Source organism: Sphaerodactylus townsendi, linkage group LG17 (genome assembly GCF_021028975.2).
Source record: "Sphaerodactylus townsendi isolate TG3544 linkage group LG17, MPM_Stown_v2.3, whole genome shotgun sequence".
Lineage (NCBI taxonomy): Eukaryota > Metazoa > Chordata > Lepidosauria > Squamata > Sphaerodactylidae > Sphaerodactylus > Sphaerodactylus townsendi.
In genome coordinates this window covers 7,072,859-7,095,358 of record NC_059441.1, presented here as the reverse complement: position 1 = coordinate 7,095,358, position 22,500 = coordinate 7,072,859, and the positions used below count along the sequence as shown (strand labels likewise).

Below are 22,500 nucleotides of genomic sequence, written 5' to 3'. Positions count from 1 at the left end.
CAAGCAAGCATCCTGGTCACTAGAGAGGAGGGAGGAAGTGGGGCTCAGGAGGAAAGGGAGTCAGTTTTAAACACAGGGACATTTAAAATGTCTTTATCAGCCTTTGTTTTGAATATGGTTAAATGATTTGTGGGAAGTTCTGGGTCTGGAAGGACTCAGGGGCTGCAGCAAGCAAAGGGAAACACCAGAAGTTGCCCCCTACTTGGACGGAGACCCAGGAGAGCCTCAGGTAGAGGTTCCTCACGTCTCCTGCCGTCCACTCCTTTTAACTGCAGTGGCCAGAGCTTGAACCTGAGATCTCCTGCATGCCGGGCAGCTGCTCCATCCCTGAGCCAAGGATTAGCTGCAAAAGAGACTGCAGCCGGGGAGGAGGAGGAATCACCAGACAGTGAAACAGAAAGCACCCCACAAGCGGCTGCCCTCCTAGGCCAGGGGAAAGGCTTTGGGGGGGCATCAACCAACTTGGCTGTTGAAGGGTTAGATGAGACAATATTGACGCATGCCAGTATCCCCCTGCATGGTTGGGAAAGGGGTTTACATCAGCAAAGCAACCCCAGCCCTGGTTTCCCCTGGTGATTTAGATAATTTCCTCCTAATGAGATCTTAACTCCTCCCTCAAAGGAGCTCAGAGTGACAGAGATAGTCCCAATGAGTCCTTCTCACAAGGAAGGACTTGGCAGGCCGGCCCAAAGTCCCCAGTTAACGTCATGGCTAAGCAAGGACATCAGCCTCATCCATCTTTGCCCCTTGTCACGATCTCCAACATCTGCAAGGACAGTCACACGGATGTACAGAAATCTCTTTGATCTGAAGCCAGCCCACCCCGTGAAGCCCCTCCTGCCACAAGTGCTGGGGGGCAATTTAGTTTTGCAATACAAAACAAAGCCTAAATGTCTGGGGTGCTGCGTGGTTTCCGGGCTGAATGGCCGTGTTCTAGCAGCATTCTCTCCTGACGTTTCGCCTGCATCTGTGGCTGGCATCTTCTCCACTTATATATACTCCACTTGCTTTCCTACTATCAGATCCTCTGAAGATGCCGCCAGCCACAGATGCAGGCGAAACGTCAGGAGAGAATGCTGCAAGAACACGGCCATACAGCCCAGAAACCACACAGCACCCCACTGATTCCGGCCGTGAAAGCCTTCGACAATACAGTATAAATGTCAATCATAAACAGCAAATCCCCTGTCTGGCTCTAATACAGAATTAAAAGCTCCATTTTAATATAAACGTTTTATAATACATCAATGAACATATACTCTATGCATACAATGGACAACAACAATAATTTGAAACCCCAACATACACTCGTGCACAAAAAAAAGGGAGAGAGATTCTCTGGACAAATGTATACGCAACAAGTCTCTACCGTGAAAACATCATGTTCAATGAATTGCGCACGGTTGTGAGGTGAACAAATTGGCTGGTGGTCAATCTCTGATGGAGGAGGAGGCAATTTAGTTTTCTCAGCGGGTCGCTGGCAGCAGCGTCCCCCTGTTTTAGCACCTACCCGGATTCATCGAATTACCTCTAGTGTTAACATATGGGAAGTGATTAGGTTGGACAGATGGCTAAGAGGTATCAAAGAGCCTTAAAGTGTGATTTGATTACCATGTTTAAGTACCTTCTGGGCACAGACATGGCTGTTGGAAGATCCTCTACTGGGACATCAGCAAGAAGTGCCACAGAACAGAAACTCAAGCAACCCACCTGTTTTTCCTTGAGCCTCTGGCTAGACCAGTGGTGGCGAACCTATGGCACGGGTACCAGAGGTGGCACTCAGAGCCCTCTCTGTGGGCACATGCAAACAGAGTTCATCACACATGTACATCTATAGGCTGGCCTGGGCTGCTGGAGCTCGTTATTAGCATTTTCAAAACCCAAGACCTAGTTTTTGGGGAAAGCGGTGTAGATAACCCTGTTAAAGCTGCCATAAACCCCACTGATTTTTTCATGCAAAGAACTAAAAACACGATCCTTTACCTGGGAGTAAGCTCAGTTGCTGGGCAATGGGGCTTGCTTCACAAGGTAAAATCCTCCTAGAATTAGAAGTCGGATTCACCCGGGTCAAAGAGTTGCCGCGGTAGCTTCAAAGCAAAACCACCCGACTACCACCAAGCTTACTCCCGGAGTAACCTGCATACCGAGGTGAACTGGTTTGTTTCCTAAAACTAAAACCCTCAGTATTCAGGTTAAATGGCCGTGGTTGGCACTTCAAGCGATAAATAAGTGGGTTTTGGGTTGCAATTTGGGCTGCACTCAGTCTCGAAAAGGTTCGCCATCACTGGGCTAGACCTTCCTCCAAGGGGAGGCCCACCCTCTGCAACCCTTTCAGAGGCCAGCAAGGAAGGCACCAGAGATGGACGGCCCGAGATCAGCCAGTGCTGTGGTGCTCCAACCTGTAGGGCACCACAGACTAGAGTTCCTGCCTTCACTCCCCGATTACTACGGGACTGTTTCAGAGAAGATGGCCGACTTGACGGGGGTGGAAAGTGGAATTCTGATAAGGAGAGGGGGCGCAGGAACAGAAGAGGTGCCACAAAAATGGCCTGTTGCAAGAGGTGGAGACAGCCACTCAATGGCTGCCGTGGCTTACCTTCAGTCTCACAGTATCTGCACAGCCAATCAGAAGCCTTGCTGGGCAGAAGTCCCACCTGGCACCCCGGACTTTCTAAAAACACCTGGTGGGCCCTAGGGAGGGTGTCAGAGGATACCACGTGGGGGCTACTGCTCTAGGTCAGGGTTCTGGCAAGCCTGCGGCTTCCAAACCTGTTCCGCGGACTACCGTCCATGGCCAACTGGCCCATTGCTGGCGAGGCAAATGGGATTTGTAGAGTCCATAGAACATCGGGAGAACCACAGGTTGCAGACCCCTGCTCTAGGTGAACAAGGCCACAGGACAGTGGCGGCGAACCTTTGGCACTCCAGATGTTATGGACTACAATTCCCATCAGCCCCTGCCAGAATGGGCCATTGGCCATAGGAAGAGGCTGACATACTGAAGGCATTTTAAACACAAGTTCACCCAAACTGAGGCTCGTTTTCCTGGGAGTGTTTTAGGTCCAGCGGATCAAAACAGAGCTGAGAAGTGGGCTATGGGACACAGCCTGTCCCCAAAGACCTCTGCATAAAACTGAGTCCCTTTGGCCAGGGAATGGCTTTGGGCCGGCCTCCTCTACGAGGCGCTAGCACCGACCCCTTGGCCCTTTCTGAGCCTATCTGGATGAACCTGCCAGAGAAGGGAACAAAAGGTCCCGGATATTCTTTAACCCAGGGGTAGGGAACCTGCGGCTCTCCAGATGTTCAGGAACTACAATTCCCTATGACCTCTGTCAGCATGGCCAATTGGCCATGCTGGTAGGGGCTGATGGGAATTTGTAGTTCCTGAACATCTGGAGAGCCGCGAGGTTCCCTGCACCCCCAAGCTTCTTTCAACCCAGCGACACGATGAAAACTAGCCTCCAAAAGTCTTTGCTTCCCCACCCTGACATTATTTAGAATCACGCATGGTGGTGGGGGAGGGAGACATTCGGGCATAATGAGCGAGAAACTTCCCCAGGGCACCTAGGCAAAACCTGAGCTTCAGCCCATAATCCAACAGCTCCCCTGCAGGTCGCATACATTGGTTAAGGCCCAAAGGCTGGCCACCCTGCCCTCCCGTGAAGGCGGCTCCCAGGCGTGAACGTGCAAAATGCTTTCCCCTCTACCTAAATTCCTCCCCCCCCGCAATATCTCCCCACACACCCCAGTGCAAATTCTATTAATGAAATAGAGCAGTGGCTGAGGAGCAGCACAGCACTCAGATGTTATGGACTGAATTCCCATCAGCCCCTGCCAGCGTGCCAATTGGCCATGCTGGCAGGGGCTGCTGGCAATTGTAGTCCGCATGTTCCCTCTGGAGGGAGCAAATTGATGCTCCTACCACGGAAATAGGAAGACATAACCTGAAACTGGCCATCTAATAGCGAAAGTGCAGAGGGCTAGAAAGTTGAACCTGCCGATCGTTTTGCTCCACACTTCTGTAGAGTAGAAATCCCCATCAGAGTGCTCCTTCCACGAGCTTCTCCTGACTGCTTTTTTTCTGGGTTTTTATAAAAAGGGAATCCAAACGCATGATTTCTTCTCTATGGGCTCTCCACCCCTCTGGAAGCTGGAGTTCTAGAAGCCTAGAATTGCCTCTGAATATCACTGGAAGTCCTCTGGAATGCTTTGCTACGTGTGATTATTACCTGAAATATTTACAAGATTCAACTCTTCTTTATGGCAGAAACCATATCATCGCATCTGGACAATATCTAGATCAGGGGGTCTGCAACCTGCGGTTCTCCAGATGTTCTTGGACTAAAATGCTCATCAGCCCCTGCCAGCATGGCTGATGGGATTTGTAGTCCATGAACATTTGGAGAGCCACAGATTGCAGACCCTGGTCTAGAAGGTCACTCATTATGAATTGATCCAATTTTCTAAACTAATAGTTGGAACTATAAGTACATATTAAAAAATATTCAGGGACTTTCTCACAACAAGGAATAAAAAAAAAAACCCAACAGCTATTGGTTTTCCTCAGAGATTCTGATCACTGTAGCCCTAAGAGAACAGATCTGCAGCGAGCAGACATATACTGTTGGGGTGTGAATGTATTGGGGGGGGGGGGACTATGGGACATTTTCCATAGCTGCTATCTCTGAAGCAGAGACCTGGATAGTTTCTGAAGGCCTCTGAAGGTCAGGCACAATAATTTCCTAGCCAGATTGGCTCAGTTATGGCAGGAATGCTATGTCCCCCCGGGTGCATGCCCCACGGTCAACAGCATCGGCCACATTAAGTTGGCACATTATAAGAACAGTTGGAACATAAAGGAACTAGCCTTCTGCTTTCAAGATCAGACCAGAGTCCATCTAGTCCAGCTCTACTGCTACTCGCGAAGTGGCTCCACCAGGTGCCTTTAGGGAATACCGCGCATGATGTGAGAAAGCAATGGCCTTCTGCTGCTGCTGCTCCTGCAAGGCACCCTGGTCTGCTAAGGCATTTGCAATCTTTGAGATCAAGGGAGGATCAAGATTGGGGGGAGCCAGAGATGCGACTTCTCCTCCATCCAATCTGTCCAAGCCCTCTTTAAAGAAGCTAGCTTATCCAGGTTGAAGTGGCAGCCATCCACCACCTCCTGTGGCGAAAGCATATTCCAAATACCAATCACCCGTTAGCATTGAAGAAGTGTTTCCCGCTTTTATTGGTCTAGTTCTTCCTTCCAGCATTTTCAATGGATGCCCCTGAGTTCCTAGTATTGTGAGAAAGAGAGAAAAATTTCTCTCTGTCAACATTTTCTACCCCTCAGGCATAATTTTATGCTAGACTTCAATCCTATCCCCCCTCAGGCGTCTCCTCCTCCAAACTGAAGAGGGAGTCCCCAAGCGTTGCAAGCCTCCTCATCATGAGGAAGGTGCTCCAATCCTTCAATCATCCTCGCGTTGCCCTTCTCTGCACTTTTTTCTATCCTCTTTCTCGACATATATCCTTTTTTTTGAGATGGCAATAGCTGACCAGAGACTGGAATCGCTTTGATTACTCCAAATTAGTGCGGTAGCATTCCCGCGTGTTTATATAAAGGGCATGACAATCTTTGCAGTTTTATTATAAACAACTTTCCCACTAATTATCCCCAGCATAGGAGTTTGCCTTTTTTCACAGCTGCCATGCATTGAGTTGACATTCCCATGGAACTATCAACTGAGGCCCAAATCCCTTTCCTGGTCTGTGACTGATAAGCACTACTGGCCCTGTAGCGTCTTAATATGAAGTTTGGATTTTTCACTGCCCTATGGTAAATGTTTTTGCATTTTGCTACATTGAACTGCATTTGCCATTTCTTAGCCCAATCTTAGCCCATTTCTTAGGATCAATCCCAGGCTTCATAGGATGCCCGAAAGCCACCTGCACAACACCGGAGAGGCCAGCAAGACCTGGAGATGGATTTCGTTGAGGAACTCACAGCTGTTCTTCCGAGGGTTAACCGACACCTACCAGAGCACACAAGCGACAGAACCGGCCGGGTGAGATTCTTACTGTTCAAAGACTGATATTGCCTACTTAGAGCACTCTGGGCATTTTCAGAGTAATGCCGCCCGAGTGTCTGAGGAAGCAAGCAAAGCCCTGAAGCTGGGCCTTGGATTTCACTTGAATTTCACTCAGACAAGTTCTCAGCTCAAGTTCCTTGAGAAAGATGAACAGGCTGACTCACCACCAGCGCCCGCCCCGCCACCAAGCCTGCTTACACACCAGCAAGTCACACAAAGTGTCATCTCAAAAGCAGATGCATCTAAGCCAGACCTGGGCATTGTACGGCCCGCGGGCCACATCCGGCCCGCCGGATGACTTGGACTGACCCTGACTGGACCGTGCTGGGGCGAGGGATCTTTGAAAGCCCGCGCCAGAAGCCCGGTTGCCTTGGCTTGCTTGCGGCTTCTGTCAAAGAGCCGCCTTGCCCCCCCCTGCCTTTTGGCCCAGCCCTCCACAATATTTTCTGTTTCTTATGCGGCCCCATGGGAAAAATAATTGCCCACCCCTGATCTAAGCCCACATTTCCAACGCACCCCCTGCTCTGCTGCTGCGACATCCCTTGGAGGAACACAGCTACAGTTGTGTTGCCATTCGAGTTCAAAGTGAACTTTACATTTTCACACCGCCCAGTACAGCCCAGGGGCACGTTCAGCAGTTCGTTCTCTGTGACCTTGCAGACGCACTCTCTGAACAGACTTCATACTGGTTGCAAAATAAAGCTGGATTTCAGGAGGGATCATTTCCAAGTCAGCGTGCTCAGGGTGGCAGGGATAATTTACCTGTGGGAACAGGTGAGACCAGACAACCAGGCAGAACTCGTAGGTCAGTGGTGGCAAACCTATGGCACGGGTGCCAGAGGTGGCACTCAGAGCCCTCTCTGTGGGCACGTGCAAACAGAGTTCCCCCCCCCCAAAAAATCTAGGCTGGCCTGGGCCACTGGGCTCGATTAGCATTAAACCTAAGACCTAGTTTTGGAGAAGCAGTGTAGGTAACCCTGTTAAGTGCTGTTAAACCCCACTGGTTTTCATGCAAAGAACGAAAGCACTATCCTTTACCTGGGAGTAAGCTTGGTTTCTGGCAATGGGGCTTGCTTCTGAGTAAACCCTCCTAGGGTCATGATTCACCCGTTGGAAGAGTTGCACAGTTGCTTCAAAGCAAAGCCACCGACTACCACCAAGCTTACTCCTGAGTAGCGCACACCTCGGAGCCAACCATTTTTTCTAAACTAAAACTGCAGTATTCAGGTTAAATTGCCATGTTGGCACTTTGCGATAAATAAGTGGGTTTGGGGTTGCCATTTGGGCACTCGGTCTCAAAAAGGTTCGTCGTGACTGTCGTAGGTCGAACTGGGTCTGGGCCTCACTGGGCTTTCCAGGGCACACCCAGGTGAGAATAAACAGGTAGATTTGGGGTGAAAACTGACTCCGCTGCCTTGTGTCAGGTGAGCAATTGTGCCTGCAGCTGCGTTGTGCTCTGAACACACAGACTGCGATGTACAAACAGTGTCCTTTCACAGCGCACACAGGGCCTCACACCACAGGCAGAGGTGGGCAAGAGAGGCCACAACTGAGCAAGGATTAACCTCCCAACAAGTGATTATTTTGGTGCCGGGTGATCCTCTTAGTCACTTGGCCTGCAGGCCTAGGTCAGAAGAAGCAAGCAGGATGTGGCTTGTAGCCGCAGCATTGTAAGATTTCTGAATTCAGCCTGTGGACTTGAGTGGGTCTGGCCAGGGAACACCTTGGAGAATCCATCACACAGCAAGCTGGGCGAGCTATTGTCAGGAAGCAGCCTGCAGGCTTCTCTTCAGCCATAGCGAGCCAGCCGGAGCCAGCCTGAGAGCCAAGACTTCGTTGATGCAGAGACAGAACTACAGACAGGGCAAAAACATATTGGCCCCTGAGGCGAGATAGCCAAGCAAAGCCCTTCAGTAGCCAACTAGCACAGTCAGAGGGCAGCCAAAGTCCTCCCAAATCGGCATCACTGAATCAAGAAGAAGAAGAAGAGTTTGGATGTATATCCCCCTCCCTTTCTCTCCTGCAGGAGACTCAAAGGGGCTGACAATCTCCTTTAGCCCTTCCCCTCACAACAAACACCCCTGTAGAGGTAGGGTGGGGCTGAGAGAGCCCTCAGTGGGAGAACTGTGACCTAGCCCAAAGGGTCCCGCAGCTGGGTGTGTGGGAGTGCACAGGCTAATCCTGAATTCTCGCAGAGAAGCCTCCACGACAGCTCAGGCGTGCAGAGCTGGGAATCAAACCCGAGTTCCTCCAGATTAGATACACGAGCTCTTAACCTCCTACGCCACGGCTGTATCAAGAGGGAGATTCAAACGGCTGCATAGCGGAGGTCAGGTTCTCTCCCAGGCGTGGCACCCAAATCTTGCTCCTGCCCTGGGAAAACCAGGGGCACCCTCTGGCCTGCACAATGTTACTAATAACCGTTGCCCCACCCTAGCAGCAGACTGACCCGGGAGTTGGGAACGGATGCTGCACTGGCGGAAGCCATACAGAAGCCAACGGCAGAAAACACTGGTGGTCTCAGTGGCCATTTGACAATATCCTGATTGTTTTAAGGTGAAGTCTTAGTTAATAGTTCCATGGGAATGTCAACTCAATGCATGGCAGCTGTGAAAAAGGCAAACTCTATGCTGGGGATAATTAGGAAAGGAATCGAAAATAAAACTGCAAAGATTGTCATGCCCTTCTATAAAGCCGTGAAGTCGTGCCACTGCACTTGGAGTCCCTGTGTTCGAGTTCTGAGTGCAACATCTCAAAAAAGGATATCGAGATAGAAAAAAAGAAGAAGTGCAGGAAGAAAGGTTGGGAACCTTGAAAGGATGATTAGCAAGGGAAAGTTGGAGCACCAACTTCCTATGAGGAGAGGAGCTGCAGCGTTTGGAGCTCTTTAGTTTGGAGAGGAAGAGTGAGGCTGCTGGCTGGTGGATATGAGGGTTGAAGTCTATCAGAATTGTATGCTTGGGGGTAGAAAAATGTTGACAGAGAGAATTTTTTCTCTCTTTCTCACAATACTAGAACCAGGGGGCATCCATTGAAAATGCTGGGGGGAAGAATTAGGACTAATAAAAGGAAACACTTCTTCCATCACGCACTGTGGTGGTGTTTGGAATATGCTGCCACAGGAGGCGGTGATGGCCACTCACCTGGATAGATTTAAAAAGGGGCTTGGACAGATTTATGGAGAAGAAGTCGATGTATGGCTCCCAATCTTGACCCTCCTTGATCTGAGGTTGCAAATGCCTGAGCAGACCAGGTGGTTGGGAGCAGCAGCGGCATGAAGGCCGTGCTTTCACCTCCTGCCTGTGAGCTCCCAAAGGCACCTGGTGGGCCACTGCGAGTAGCAGAGTGCTGGACTAGATGGACTCTGGTCTGATCCAGCAGGCTAGTTCTTATGCTCTTATTCTGTGGGCTTCCTTTTCTGTCGGTGGGCAGCAGCCAAACCAAAGGATGCTGACAGGGACTCTGACCGGCTGGAGCTGGGCCAGGCCGAGGATCTTCCTGGCCCCGCTCAGCCTCGCGGAAGGCTGCCCGTTGCTCGCACCTGCCCCAAATCACTTTGGATCAGGGCAGGCAGAGATGTCTCCGCTGTGCCCACCCAAGCCACCCACCAGTGCCCACAGAGGTGGGGGGCAAATGCGGAGCAGCCCTCACCCAAGGCACTCTACCCCCCCATCCAACTTCAGGCCAGGCCTGCCAGCAAACAAAGAGCGGGTGTTTCTCACTCCCCCCCATTGGACCCAGACTGTATCATTGTTGCTTCAAACAAGCCCCTCTTTCATTTCTCCTCATTTGTAACTGCAGCTCCATAATTGAAAAAAAACAGTCAATTATCAGGGAACGTCTTTGCGAGGCAGTTCACGGGGTTGAGCCGGAGCCGCGGGGCCTGTGATGACTGAGTCACAAACAAGCTGTTTTGCAAACGCCCCGCGCTTCCTCTCTCTCTCTCTCTCTCTCTTTTGGAGCGCTTCCCTCCCCAAAACAATTGCTTTACTTTGAACGAGGCGGCTGGGAATGAAGGGGAGAGCGCCCCCCTCCCCATGGGAATCAGTATTGGGGTGGGGGGGGCGTGACACAATCCGGCAAACAACAGGCAGGGAAGCCCCTCCTGGAAACACAACATCCACACTTCAACATCGACAGCGCAGGAAGGATTCTGGGGAGCAGGGGAGTTACATCGGAACTGCAAAGAAAGCAAGACCCCCAGGCTCCGCAGGGGGCTCAGGGGAGATGCACGGCACGCCGGGCCCCTGGCTGAGGACGGGGGCTGCAGCTGCCCACGAGGGCACAGGAGAGACACAGGACTGAGGGTGAGAGGGAAGAAGAGCTGGGGGGTGACTTGAAGGCGGGTCCTGAGCAGAAGGCAAGACACCCACTGGACGCTGCAGCCCCCTCCTGCCCCTGCTCGCCTTCAGGCAGTGCCTGCAGATCTTCCACAGAGTTACCCCTGACTTGCAGGTCACAGGGGCCAGTTTCCTGCTTTGGAAGGCGAACGTTATAGGTCAGTGGTGGCGAACCTATGGCACGGGTGCCAGAGGTGGCACTCAGAGCCCTCTCTGTGGGCACGCACAAACAGAGTGCCCCCGCCAATCTAGGCTGGCCTGGGCCGCTGAGCTCGATTCTTAGCATTAAACCTAAGACCTAGTTTTGGGGAAGCAGTGTAGGTAACCCTGTTAAGTGCTGTTAAACCCCACTGATTTTCATGCGAAGAACTAAAGTGTGATCCTTTACCTGGGAGTAAGCTCGGTTGCTGGCTCGGTTGCTTGCTTCTGAGTAAACCCTCCTAGGGTCGTGATTCACCCGTTGGAAGAGTTGCTCAGTTGCTTCAAAGCAAAGCCACCGACTACCACCAAGCTTACTCCTGAGTAACACATGCCTTGGAACCAACAGTTTTTTCTAAACTAAAACCTCAGTATTCAGGTTAAATTGCTGTGTTGGCACTTGGCGATAAATAAACGGGTTTGGGGTTGCAATTTGGGCTGCACTCGGTCTCGAAAAGGTTTGCCATCATTGTTATAGGTGGGATCGTAGCTCACTGAAGTCCCTTGCCTCCCCAGACCCTGCTTTTTCCCCAGGCCCCACCCCCCAGACTGTCAAGTGACCCTGAGAGTGCCGGACTGACCTCCGTGGCTTCTGCCAAGTCCTCCCTCAGGACGCGGAGGTCCTGCGCGTGCTGCTCTTTCAGCCCGTCCATCTCCTGGTCGTGACTGGAGACCTCTTCCTTCAGGGCCCCTTTCAAGGCGGTCAGCTCCCTCTCCCTCCTCCGCAGGACGTCTTCCTGCTGCTCCTTGGCCATCAGGACGCCCTGTAGGTCCTGCTTCAGCTGCATCAGCTCCTGAGCCCACCGAGGACGAGAGGCGTCAGAGGCCCCTCCAAAAACAACTCCAAGCCAGGGATGCTCAGGCTGGGGCCGCCGGGGCTGTCGGCCATCGTGGGACTGCAAACACTTGGCCCCTGAAGCCCCCCCCACCCCCGAGCCCTTGGGGTGCAACCTAGCTGGCCGGAGGCCGTCTCCATCAAAGAAGAAGAAGAAGAAGAAGAAGAGTTTGGATTTATATCCCCCTCCCTTTCTCTCCTGCAGAAGACTCAAAGGAGCTGACAATCTCCTTGCCCTTCCCCTCTCACAACAAACACCCTGTGAGGTGGGTGGGGCTGAGAGAGCTCCGAGCTGTGACTAGCCCAAGGTCACCCAGGTGGCATGTGTGGGAGTGCACAGGCATGATGCTGGCAGGGGCTGATGGGAACTGTAGTCCATAACAACTGGAGGGCCGCGAGTTTGACACCTGTGCTCTAGGCCAGTGGTGGTGAACCTTTGGCACTCCAGATGTTATGGACTACAATTCCCATCAGCTCCTGCCAGCAGTGCCAAAGGTTCACCACCACGGCTCTACGCAGTCCCTGCTGCAGCCGTCCATGCAGCCACTGCAGCTCACCTGAATGAGAAGTTCTCTCTCGACATCCTCCGCATGCTTTGCGTTGTCCAGTTCATCATGCATCTCAGATAGTTGGTCCTGCAGGTCCCGGATTTCAGTCTGGTGGTGTTCCCTTTCCATTTTCACTTGGAAAAGTCTCGAGAGAGAGAGAGAGAGGGAAAGAAAGAAAATAATGTGTGTGTCAGGAGGGAAAAAAGGGCAGAGACATCATTCAAAGAGCAGCTCCAAGCCTGACAAAATGTACCTGGTTTTCTAGCGTCAGAAGAAGCGGACTTCCTCCTTTCGTAAGGCAAAAGCTCTCAGCCTTCTCAGTGGTGGCTCCCTCCGTGAACCTCTCCAGCTCAAGGAGAGGTTCACAGGAGCAGGTTCAAGGAGCAGAAGTGGCGTAGGAGGTGAAGAGCTCGTGTATCTAATCTGGAGGAACCGGGTTTGATTCCCCGCTCTGCCGCCTGAGCTGTGGAGGCTTATCTGGGGGATTCAGATTAGCCTGTGCATTCCCACACATGCCAGCTGGGTGACCTTGGGCTAGTCACAGCTTCTCAGAGCTCTCTCAGCCCCACCCACCTCACAGGGTGTTTGTTGTGAGGGGGGAAGGGCAAGGAGATTGTCAGCCCCTTTGAGTCTCCTGCAGGAGAGAAAGGGGGGATATAAATCCAAACTCTTCTTCTTCTTCTTCAAGAAGATGCACGTGGCCAGTTCTCTCCCAGAAGTAGCCTTTTATTCACTCAAACTCGCGGCCCTCCAGATGTTATGGACTACAGTTCCCATCATCCCCTGTCAGCATCATGCTGGCAGGGGATGATGGGAACTGTAGTCCATAACATCTGGGGGGCTGCGAGTTTGACACCTGTGCACTAGAGCTTTTCGCCACTGTGGCTGCAGTTGGTGAATGTTGTGGATTCTTTGACTTCAGTCCTCTCTAGCGCGTTTTACTGGTTTCTGGTTTGTTTTGTGTTTCCCCATTCGCTCTGCCACAACTTCATAGGTCAGGAGGGGAGGGCATCTCTGGCAGGTGCCAGGTGGGCTTGCTGCAGCCAGCCAAGTAGAGGCAAGATTCTTCCCTCTAATGGGCTCTAATGAAGTTTGGGATTACTTCATTAGGGAGGAAGGGACAGTCTGTGTTGGGAGAAGGGGGCGGTAGGGGAAAAGTGGCAAGGCAGATACCCAAAGGGCGAGGATAAGCAAAGGTATTTTGCAGCATAGACCATTCTAGATCCCAGTCCAGCAGACTTCCAAGATTTCCGGGGTAGGAGTTATCAGGGGTCCCCAAAAGGGCCCTTTGTCAGGTATGGAGACTTGACCCTTGAATGCTCCTACCCGGAAAATCTTGCTGATCTCCGAAATGCTTCTGGACTCAAGTGTAGCTGTCCTACTCGCAGACCAACAAGGCCTGAATGTAGCCGTCCGGAATGTAAAGCATATCTTTGGAGGGAAAGGGATTTAAGGTGCCACTAATAGGGTTTCCCAGGACATTGCTGGACTTAGAACCAAGGAAGGAAAATCAAAATCTGATCTGTGGAATCCTGGAGTTCTTCCAAAGGGCGTGTGGGGTGTGTGTGTGTTCTCTCTCTCTCTCTCTCTAAGTGAGTGAGTAAGTGAGTGAGTGAGTGAGTGAGGGAGGGAGGGAGGGAGGGAGGGAGGGAGGGAGGAGGGAGGGAGGAAGGAAGGAAGGAAGGAAGGAAGGAAGGAAGGAAGGAAGGAAGGAAGGAAGGGAGGGAGGGAGGGAGGAAGGAAGGAAGGAAGGAAGGAAGGAAGGAAGGAAGGAAGGAAGGAAGGAAGGAAGGAAGGAAGGAAGGAAGGAAGGAAGGAAGGAAGGAAGGAAGGAAGGAAGGAAGGAAGGAAGGAAGGAAGGAAGGAAGGAAGGAAGGAAGGAAGGAAGGAAGTTTTGGCACAGAAAACTCACTCTTCAATGCTCTGCCGGAGGTCTTCCTCGCTTTCCTCTGCCCGTTTGCAGAACGCTTCCTTCTCCTCCAGAGCCTCCTCCAGCCCCTTCTGCAGTTCCTTCAGCTCTGCTCTCGTCGCATCTCTTTCTTCTTTGAGGTTCTGTTGATTCTGGATTGTGAGCATCAAAAATGCATTGTGGCAACAGAATGGGGGAAGAAAACTTGGTAGGGGGGAGAGGTGACATGTTTGTGGCTCACTTCTCCTTCCACATTCCCAAATCACAGAACTGTGTGAATGCCTCACGTCAGCCTCTAAATTAAGAAGAAGGAGAGTTTGGATGTATATCCCCCCTTTCTCTCCTGCAAGGAGACTCAAAGGGGCTGACAATCTCCTTGCCCTTCCCCCCTCACAACAAACACCCTGTGAGGTGGGTGGGGCTGAGAGAGCTCCGAGAAGATGTGACTCACCCAAGGTCACCCAGCGGGCGTGTGTGGGAGTGCACAAGCTAATCTGTTTCCCCAGATAAGCCTCCACAGCTCAAGGGGCCGAGCGGAGAATCAAACCCGGTTCTCCAGATTAGAGTGCACCTGCTCTTAACCACTATACCACACTGAAGGGACCTCTTAGAAGATGGGACCCATCTGAAGAAGGTGACTTATTAGATCCAAGAGAGAGGAGTTTTTGAGCATGAGAGTAATGCATGAAGGGATTACTCTGAGCCAAGGTGAAGCTCAGATTTGGTGGCTGAAGTGGCTATGGCAACAAGGCTCCTGCAAGTGGGGTTCATCGGGGTGGTGCTTAGGACCACCCTGACAGCCCCGGCCCAAAGCACTTTGTGGGATGGGCCCCACTGAACCTGCCGTTCAATAGCCTGATTTTACTTTTGCTCGTGTTAACATGATGTGTTGATACAGGATGCTCGGGAGCAGCAGCAGCAGAAGGCTCTTGCTTTCACCTCCTGCCTGTGAGCTCCCAAAGGCACCTGGTGGGCCACCGAGTAGCAGTAGAGTGCTGGACTAGATGGACTCTGGTCTGATCCAGCAGGCTCTTTCTTATGTTATTATAAGGGGCTTGGACAGATTGGTGGAGGAGAAGTCGATATCTGGTTACCAATCTTGGTCCTCCTTGATCTGAGGTTGCAAATGCTTGAGCAGACCAGGTGCTCAGGAGCAGCAGCAGCAGCAGCAGGCCATTGCTTTCACCTCCTGCCTGTGAGCTCCCAAAGGCACCTGGTGGGCCACTGCGAGTAGCAGAGTGCTGGACTAGATGGACTCTGGTCTGATCCAGCAGGCTCATTCTTACGTTCTTATGACGACAAACCAGCAAGAACTGCAGCAAGTGGCAGATTTCACGCTTGGCTAGATTTGATTGGCGGCTCCTTCAAGTGAGCATGGGCACCGCGGAGATCTGTCCCTTGACTCAAGGGCTGTGGCTAGTAGCCAGTCACTGGGGTTGCCCCAGGGCCAGCCCACTTAAAGAATCTCCAACAGCAGTTGCTATGAGAGGTTCTTCTCAGCCTAGGAAGCCATATCTGGCAAAGGGAGGTTTGACTTCCAAAAGCTCACACCCACAAATATCTTGTTGGCACCACTGGGCTTGAATCGAGCTCTCCTACTGCAGACCAAAACTGCTACCCTCTGAAACTGCCCACTCAGAGCAGAACTAGATGGATTGGAAGAATCGCCATTTACGAATCTCTGAAACCAGCCAGTGTTTTCCACGTCTATCATTTTTTGGGTTGGAAAGAGGCACGAACTGCAGCGCTGGGGAGAGGGCCTCCCACCTTGTGACACAAGAGCCCTTACCTTGACCCCCAGATCCAGAGCTCTCCGCAGTTCAGAAATCTCCTTTTCTAGCCCCTCCTTCTGTTCCACCAGAGTTTTGACTTCAGCTAAATTATCAGCAACCTGTAGTTAAAGCAACATGATTTTGTCTAGGACACCCTTGCAGGATTTCCCTTCACACTGTTGGACAGTCTTTCTCCCCCTCCCTGAAAGAACTAATGTAAAATTGCAGCATAGAACAGAGATTTGAATCCGTGGGCACATTAAGACCAGGGGGCTGGGAACAGGAACCGGGGAAACCTGGGGGTTTCTGAGATTGTGGGGCAGCAGAAGAAGAAGAAGAAGAAGAAGAAGAAGAAGAAGAAGAAGAAGAAGAAGAAGAAGAAGAAGAAGAAGAAGAAGAAGAAGAAGAAGAAGAAGAAGAGGAGGAGGAGGAGGAGGAGGAGGAGGAGGAGGAGGAGGAGGAGGAGGAGGAGTTTGGATTTATATCCCCCCTTTCTCTCCTGCAGGAGACTCAAAGGGGCTGACAATCTCCCTGCCCTTCCCCCCTCACAACAAACACCCTGTGAGGTAGGTGGGGCTGAGAGAGCTCCAAAAAGCTGTGACTAGCCCAAGGTCACCTATAGCACATCCTATACCAGGGGTCTGCAACCTGTGGCTCTCCAGATGTTCATGGACAACAATTCCCATCAGCCCATGCCAGCATGGCCAATTGGCCAAGGGAATTGTAGTGCATGAACATCTGGAGAGCCACAGGTTGCAGACCCCTGTTCTATACGCTTTCCAGTTCATTGGCATTCACCCCAGGGGGGAAAGGGCTGTTTTATCGCTTAGCACCTTTTGAGACTAACAGCATCTTCTAAAAAAGAAAAGCGCACACCTGTGCCGCACCACTCACACGCCTTAAAAAAAGAGCAAAGCCAGTTTGCAAATGTAAATGCCTTCACTAAGGGAGAGCTATCCATCCAGTTCCATTTTTATGTCAACGGGCCTTGGGTCTCCAAAGGACCAAATCCGACTCTTAACACTTGAATCTGAACCAGTCTTGGTATTCTGTCCCGCGGAACAAGCAGCGTGTGGCGTGGGTGCATCACAGAGATCCAAAGCACCTGTGGATTTGCACAAACTGGGACTTCCCGCTCCTTGGGGTTTTGGCATGGGGTATTTTCCAGCTCAGAAGAGAACAGGGTAGCCCCCGCTCAGCTCAGGCAATGCTCTGCGTTCATCCCAGGGTGGCACACGCGTGACTCTGGGTCTGGATAAACGTGAGATTTTTTTCCGCAGAGGCACGCCGCTGCCACGCCCGAGCATTTTACCTGTGTGCTCCCAGCTGCTCGGGACTTCAACGTCTGGATTTTTTCAAACACCAGGTTGACCTTCCTCTTGGTGGCATCATCATTTTCGGTGCTCCTGAAACATGAACTCTGTCAGGCAGCTAGAAGGGCGCCCTGGGCGTGCCCAAGTCAGCCCCGTCCCTAAGCAAAGGCCACGCCCGCTGCTGGTGTTCCGGGCCACCTACCCTTCTTTCAGGTAGTTGTAGAGAATCTGCTTGGCGGTCTCCTCGTTGGTTTGGTGCGCGAGCTCTTGCTGGCCCTTCAGCAAATCAGGAGTTACCTGGAAAGACACAGCAAATGCCTGAGGAAGAGAACCAATCGCTTCAAGCGGGCCTGGGCCACAGACAAGCGCAGGCCAAGACTTCCCCTGGTTGGACAATTGCATTGTTATATTGTGAAAAAGGAAAACTCTATGCTGGGGATAATTAGGAAAGGAATTGAGAATAAAACTGCAAGGATTGTCATGCCCTTATATAAAGCAGTGGTGCGACCGCACTTGGGAGTCCTGTGTCCAGTTCTGGTCGCCACATCTCAAAAAGGATATCGAAGAGATGGAAGAAGGGCAGAGAAGGGCAACGAGGATGATTGAGGGACTGGAGCACCTTCCCTATGAGGAGAGGCTGCAGCGTTTGGGACTCTTTAGTTTGGAGAGGAGGCGGCTGAGGGGGGATAGGATTGAAGTCTATAAAATTATGCACGGGGTAGAAAATGTTGACAGAGAGAAATTGTACTCTCTTTCTCACAATACTAGAACTGGGGGCATCCATTGAAAATGCTGGGGGGAAGAATTAGGACTAATAAGAGGAAACACTTCTTCACGCAATGTGTGATTGGTGTTTGGAATATGCTGCCACAGGAGGTGGTGATGGCCACTAACCTGGATAGCTTTAAAAGGGGCTTGGACAGATTTATGGAGGAGAAGTCAATTTATGGCTACCAATCTTGATCCTCTTTGATCTGAGATTGCAAATGCCTTAACAGTCCAGGTGCTCGGGAGCAACAGCCGCAGAAGGCCATTGCTTTCACATCCTACATGTGAACTCCCAAAGCCACCTGGTGGGCCACTGCGAGTAGCAGAGAGCTGGACTAGATGGACTCTGGTCTGATCCAGCTGGCTTGTTCTTATGTTCTTATGTTCTTAAGGCACCTGGTGGGCCACTGCGAGTAGCAGAGAGCTGGACTAGATGGACTCTGGTCTGCTCCAGCTGGCTTGTTCTTATGTTCTTATATCGAGAAACTGGTGAAGATAAATATTGATTTAAATAATGACTTAATGTTCATGGGTGTAATGGAAGACAGAAGGGTGGACAAACAATATAGTTATATGTATAAAATAATGATCAAGGTAGCCCATGCAACAGAAGCCTTGGGCTGGAAAGAAAAGAAAAAATGGACATTTCAGAGATGACTAGAATATATCTGGGAACAAGGGACACTTGATATTTTCGATATACTAACCAAAAATAAGACGTGGCAAGATAAGCAGAATGAAATTTTGAAGATATGGATAATATACGTGGACTGGATGAAAGAAGCTTGAGTCAACGAAGAAATATGGGAGAAGAAGCTACAGAGAATGAACTTACTGCTGTTTGTGTGACAAAACTATGAAGAAGAAGCAATGGGGGGAGGGAGAAAAGGGGGGGAAGTTTTGTTTGAAAATGTATGAAGAAGAAAATTACTATAAACTGTAAAATTCAAATGATACAATAAAAAATTAAATTAAAAAATACTTCTCCTGGTTGCACCACAGAACCCAGTGGGCTGGAGCCCAGAATCCTTGACCACCGCCCCCAAGCCAAGTGGGGTGATTCCCCCATCACAAGAGATCTCAGACCCCCACGCCGCTTCATTGACCCCCTAACGATGGACTCCCATTGTCCCAGCTTTGCTTAATTGAGACATAGGCCCCTTCCACACACGCAAAATAATGCGTTTTCAAACCACTTTCACAACTGTTTGCAAGTGGATTTTGCTATTCCACACAGCTTCAAAGAGCACTGAAAGCAGTTTGAAAGTGCATTATTCTGCATGTGCGGAATGAGCCATAGTTTTGGCAACAGAGATCAATCTAATACGAACATAAGAACATCTCCTCTATCCTAACCTATCATCCCCAAAAACTCTCCACAGAGGATGTTCATTTGGGAAACACACACACACACACCTGGCTCCCACCCCACTACATTTCATACAACAGCCCCTCGTCTGAATGACAACTGTCCAAATATGCTGCCACAGGAGGTGGTGATGGCCACTAACCTGGATAGCTTTAAAAAGGGCTTGGACAGATTTATGGAGGAGAAGTCAATCTATGGCTACCAATCTTGATCCTCCTTGATCTCAGATTGCAAATGCCTTAGCAGACCAGGTGCTCAGGAGCAGCAGCAGCAGAAGGCCATTGCTTTTACCTCCTGCATGTGAGCTCCCAAAGGCACCTGGTGGGCCACTGCGAGTAGCAGAATGCTGGACTAGATGGACTCTGGTCTGATCCAGCAGGCTAGTTCTTATGTTCTTATGTAAAGGCTCAGGTATCATTCGGGCTATCAGGCATTTCATGTTTGCAGGTGTTACAATCTTAGAAACGTTGCCCCCAACCCCTGGCCAGAGCCAACATCGTTGCCAATTACCTGTGCATTTGAAGCAGAAGCAAAAGATTTCACAGAGATTTTCTTTGCCCCCAAGTCAGGCGGCGTGGCGGTCCGGTTGGCTATCAAGAGAGTGGACGTCACCATTTTCTTTTCCCTTTTGTTAGCCTGGATCGGAAGCGTGGATGCTTTACAAGCCGGGCTGTCGTCCGCGAGTTTCGCCTGTTGGTGACGTTGCAAAGAATGATAGCAGCTGCCGTGAGCCTCTTTACCTGTGACCTGGAGTTTACCAGCCGTCCGAGGGACGCCCTGTTTCCCAAGAGAGGGTGACTTCTGGCCTGGAGGCAGCAGTTTCGTCAGGCACACCTGGGGTGATTGCACGAGGTGTTCAGACGACTTCCCCAAATCTTTACTGAATCCAGCTAAGCTCTCCGAATTCGCTTGGAGACCGGAGGGCAGAAGGCTGTCCACGCTCCTTGACCGCTTACGGTCGTCGGGGTGAATTCTGCTCCTGATTCCCAGGCGGCCTCTTCTCGGGTGGCCAGCTTTCCGATCGAACTTCTCGATGAGCTGATCAACGGCGGGGATGGAGCCAGTGTCGATGTCCCGGCCGGTCCCAGGTAAAAACGGGATGTACCTTCTGTTTTCGTGACGGTTCACGTGGTCAGCATAGATGGCGCACTCCTGGTCATCCAAGAAGAACTTGTACAAGGAAGCTGCGGAAGTCGGAGTCGTGGACGACGTCGATGAGCGCCGAGAGCCGTTCGGCACCGATCCTGCCGAATCTTGCCTGCGGAAGGGGAGCAAGTCAGGCCGACACCTCCCCGTCTCCTGATCGGCGGGTGGGCTGGCGGTATATGCAGAGCCCCCACTGGAAGAAAGGGATTCATGCATCCCGTCAGGACTGTCTGAGACATGGGCACTGGCCAGTTCCTGCTTGCTTAGGTCCACATCAGATGCGGGCTTCGTCAGATCGACAGTTTTCAAATTGGCTTTGACCAGTTCTGCGAACTGGAGGCTCGTTTTATCCAGCGTGACAGATTTCAGGGGTGGACTCCAAGGCCTCTCTTCATCTGCAACAGATTTGAACTGACTCAATGAAGAAGGCGGAAATGCACACATGCTCAAAATATTCTTTTTGGGATCATAGGGCTGCAGGAGCTCGGGGTGCCGCTGGAAATTCAACAGGCTGGGGGGCTGGGGGGCCCAGGTGCAGAAAGGCGGCCCCGTGTTCTCTCCCTTACCTGTGCTGGCCAGCTTCAGGCCCTGGAGCACTCTGGGGGGTGCGGGAGGATGCTCCGGACCCCGAGCATCTTCACCGTTTCCTCCCTCAAGTTCAGGAACCGAACAGGAATCCACGGCTCCTCTATTCAGGGCCAGAGATGTGACCTGCTGGCCGTTTTCCGATGCCAGAACAGGTTCTGGCGAGTTCCCTTCCGTGTTGTTGAGCACAACGTACGGGTGCCCGTCGATCCCTTGGACTCGAATGCTGACTCCGTAAGACCCCACCTTCGTGCTCTGGGGGTTGCTGGCTTTTGAGGCCTCGCTGTTAGCAAGCGTCAAGGGGGGCTCGCATTCCTGCTGCTGCAGAGGCGGCTGTTGCCCACGCCTGGGATGGCCAAAACAGGACTCCATGGTTCACTCAGAGCTCTGCTCTGTAAAGAAGAGAGAGGGACCGTGAAACTTCACATTTTATTTATTTTTTTATTTAGATTTTTATACCGCCCTATCCCCGAGGGGCTCCGGGCGGTGTACAACAAAACTAATACAAATCAAGTTCAGGAGCAAACTATACAATTAAAACAACAGCAACGTGTGATTGGTGTTTGGAAGCAGATCAGGTGCTCAGGAGCAGCAGCAGCAGCAGGCCATTGCTTTCACCTCCTGCCTGTGAGCTCCCAAAGGCACCTGGTGGGCCACTGCGAGTAGCAGAGTGCTGGACTAGATGGACTCTGGTCTGATCCAGCTGGCTTGTTCTTATGTTTCTTATGTTTATGGGAACCGCGGAACTCCTCTCGAGCTGAAAGCACCTGTTTTAACTATGCTGTCTGTTGATAACCAGCTATGTTCTTCACGGTCCCTCAACATTTGGAAACAAATGCCCTGCTATAGCAGGCAGGAGTTATCAAGAGCGAGGATATGTAAATCAATAGATCATATTAAAAACGAAGTCATGCAACCTGGAAGAATGTGATTATTATTTTTTTCAGAGCCAGACGGAAACGCCCCACCCCTGGGAGGAGGCCGAATTCTTGGCATGGCAGTGGAGCTGCGTTCACCCGCCCGGCGGCTGAAACAGCAGAAGACAAACACTCTCCGAGCATACACCTGATTGGTTTGCGACTCACCAATATGAATCCATATGAATCCAATATGAACCCACGAGATGTGTCCAGGCTTCTCTGCCAGCCCACCAGAGCCCCCTCCCCACAAAGTGTTCTAGAGCCCCTCCGTCACAACCACACGTGGATTTTGCTCTATTGTCACCAAGTTCCGTGGGCCACACAGCATTCCTTGCCAGCCTGCACGAACGGGCAAAATATCTCCTCTGTTTCACAGCGAGAACAAAAGCAGCCGGAAATCTTGGAGGCCTAAAGCCCACCGCATGATTCTTGCATTGTTACCTTTCATCCTATCTAGGAATACTAGAGGATTGTGATCAGTGGCGTATCAACCTAGGGACAAGGGGTACCCCTTGTCCCCGGGCACCACTCTTCTGGTCACCTGGGGGGCGCAGAATCGGCCCCCCACGTGACCAGGAAGTCCTGCTGCCTCATCATTTTTGCGCTCTTCGACCCCTTCCCTGCCAGTCGAGGCATGCAAAAACGAGGCAGCAGGACTTCCTGCTGCCTCCAAGTGCCCTCAACCCCACCCTGGACACCCTGGGAGCCCAGCTGGCAGAGGGA

At 51.4% G+C, this 22,500-nt stretch overlaps 1 protein-coding gene across 1 annotated transcript in view; it reads right to left on the bottom strand.

Moving 5' to 3' along the window:
• The window catches only part of CGNL1 (cingulin like 1), a 51,690-nt gene that overhangs the window by 24,093 nt on the left and 5,097 nt on the right, over positions 1–22,500 (bottom strand). The window contains 7 exon segments of the mRNA XM_048481826.1: positions 11,194–11,406; positions 12,005–12,140; positions 13,908–14,056; positions 15,694–15,795; positions 16,989–17,082; positions 17,192–17,286; positions 19,637–21,249. Of these exon segments, the coding sequence (XP_048337783.1) occupies positions 11,194–11,406; positions 12,005–12,140; positions 13,908–14,056; positions 15,694–15,795; positions 16,989–17,082; positions 17,192–17,286; positions 19,637–21,229 (2,382 nt within the window). The 5' untranslated portion in view covers positions 21,230–21,249.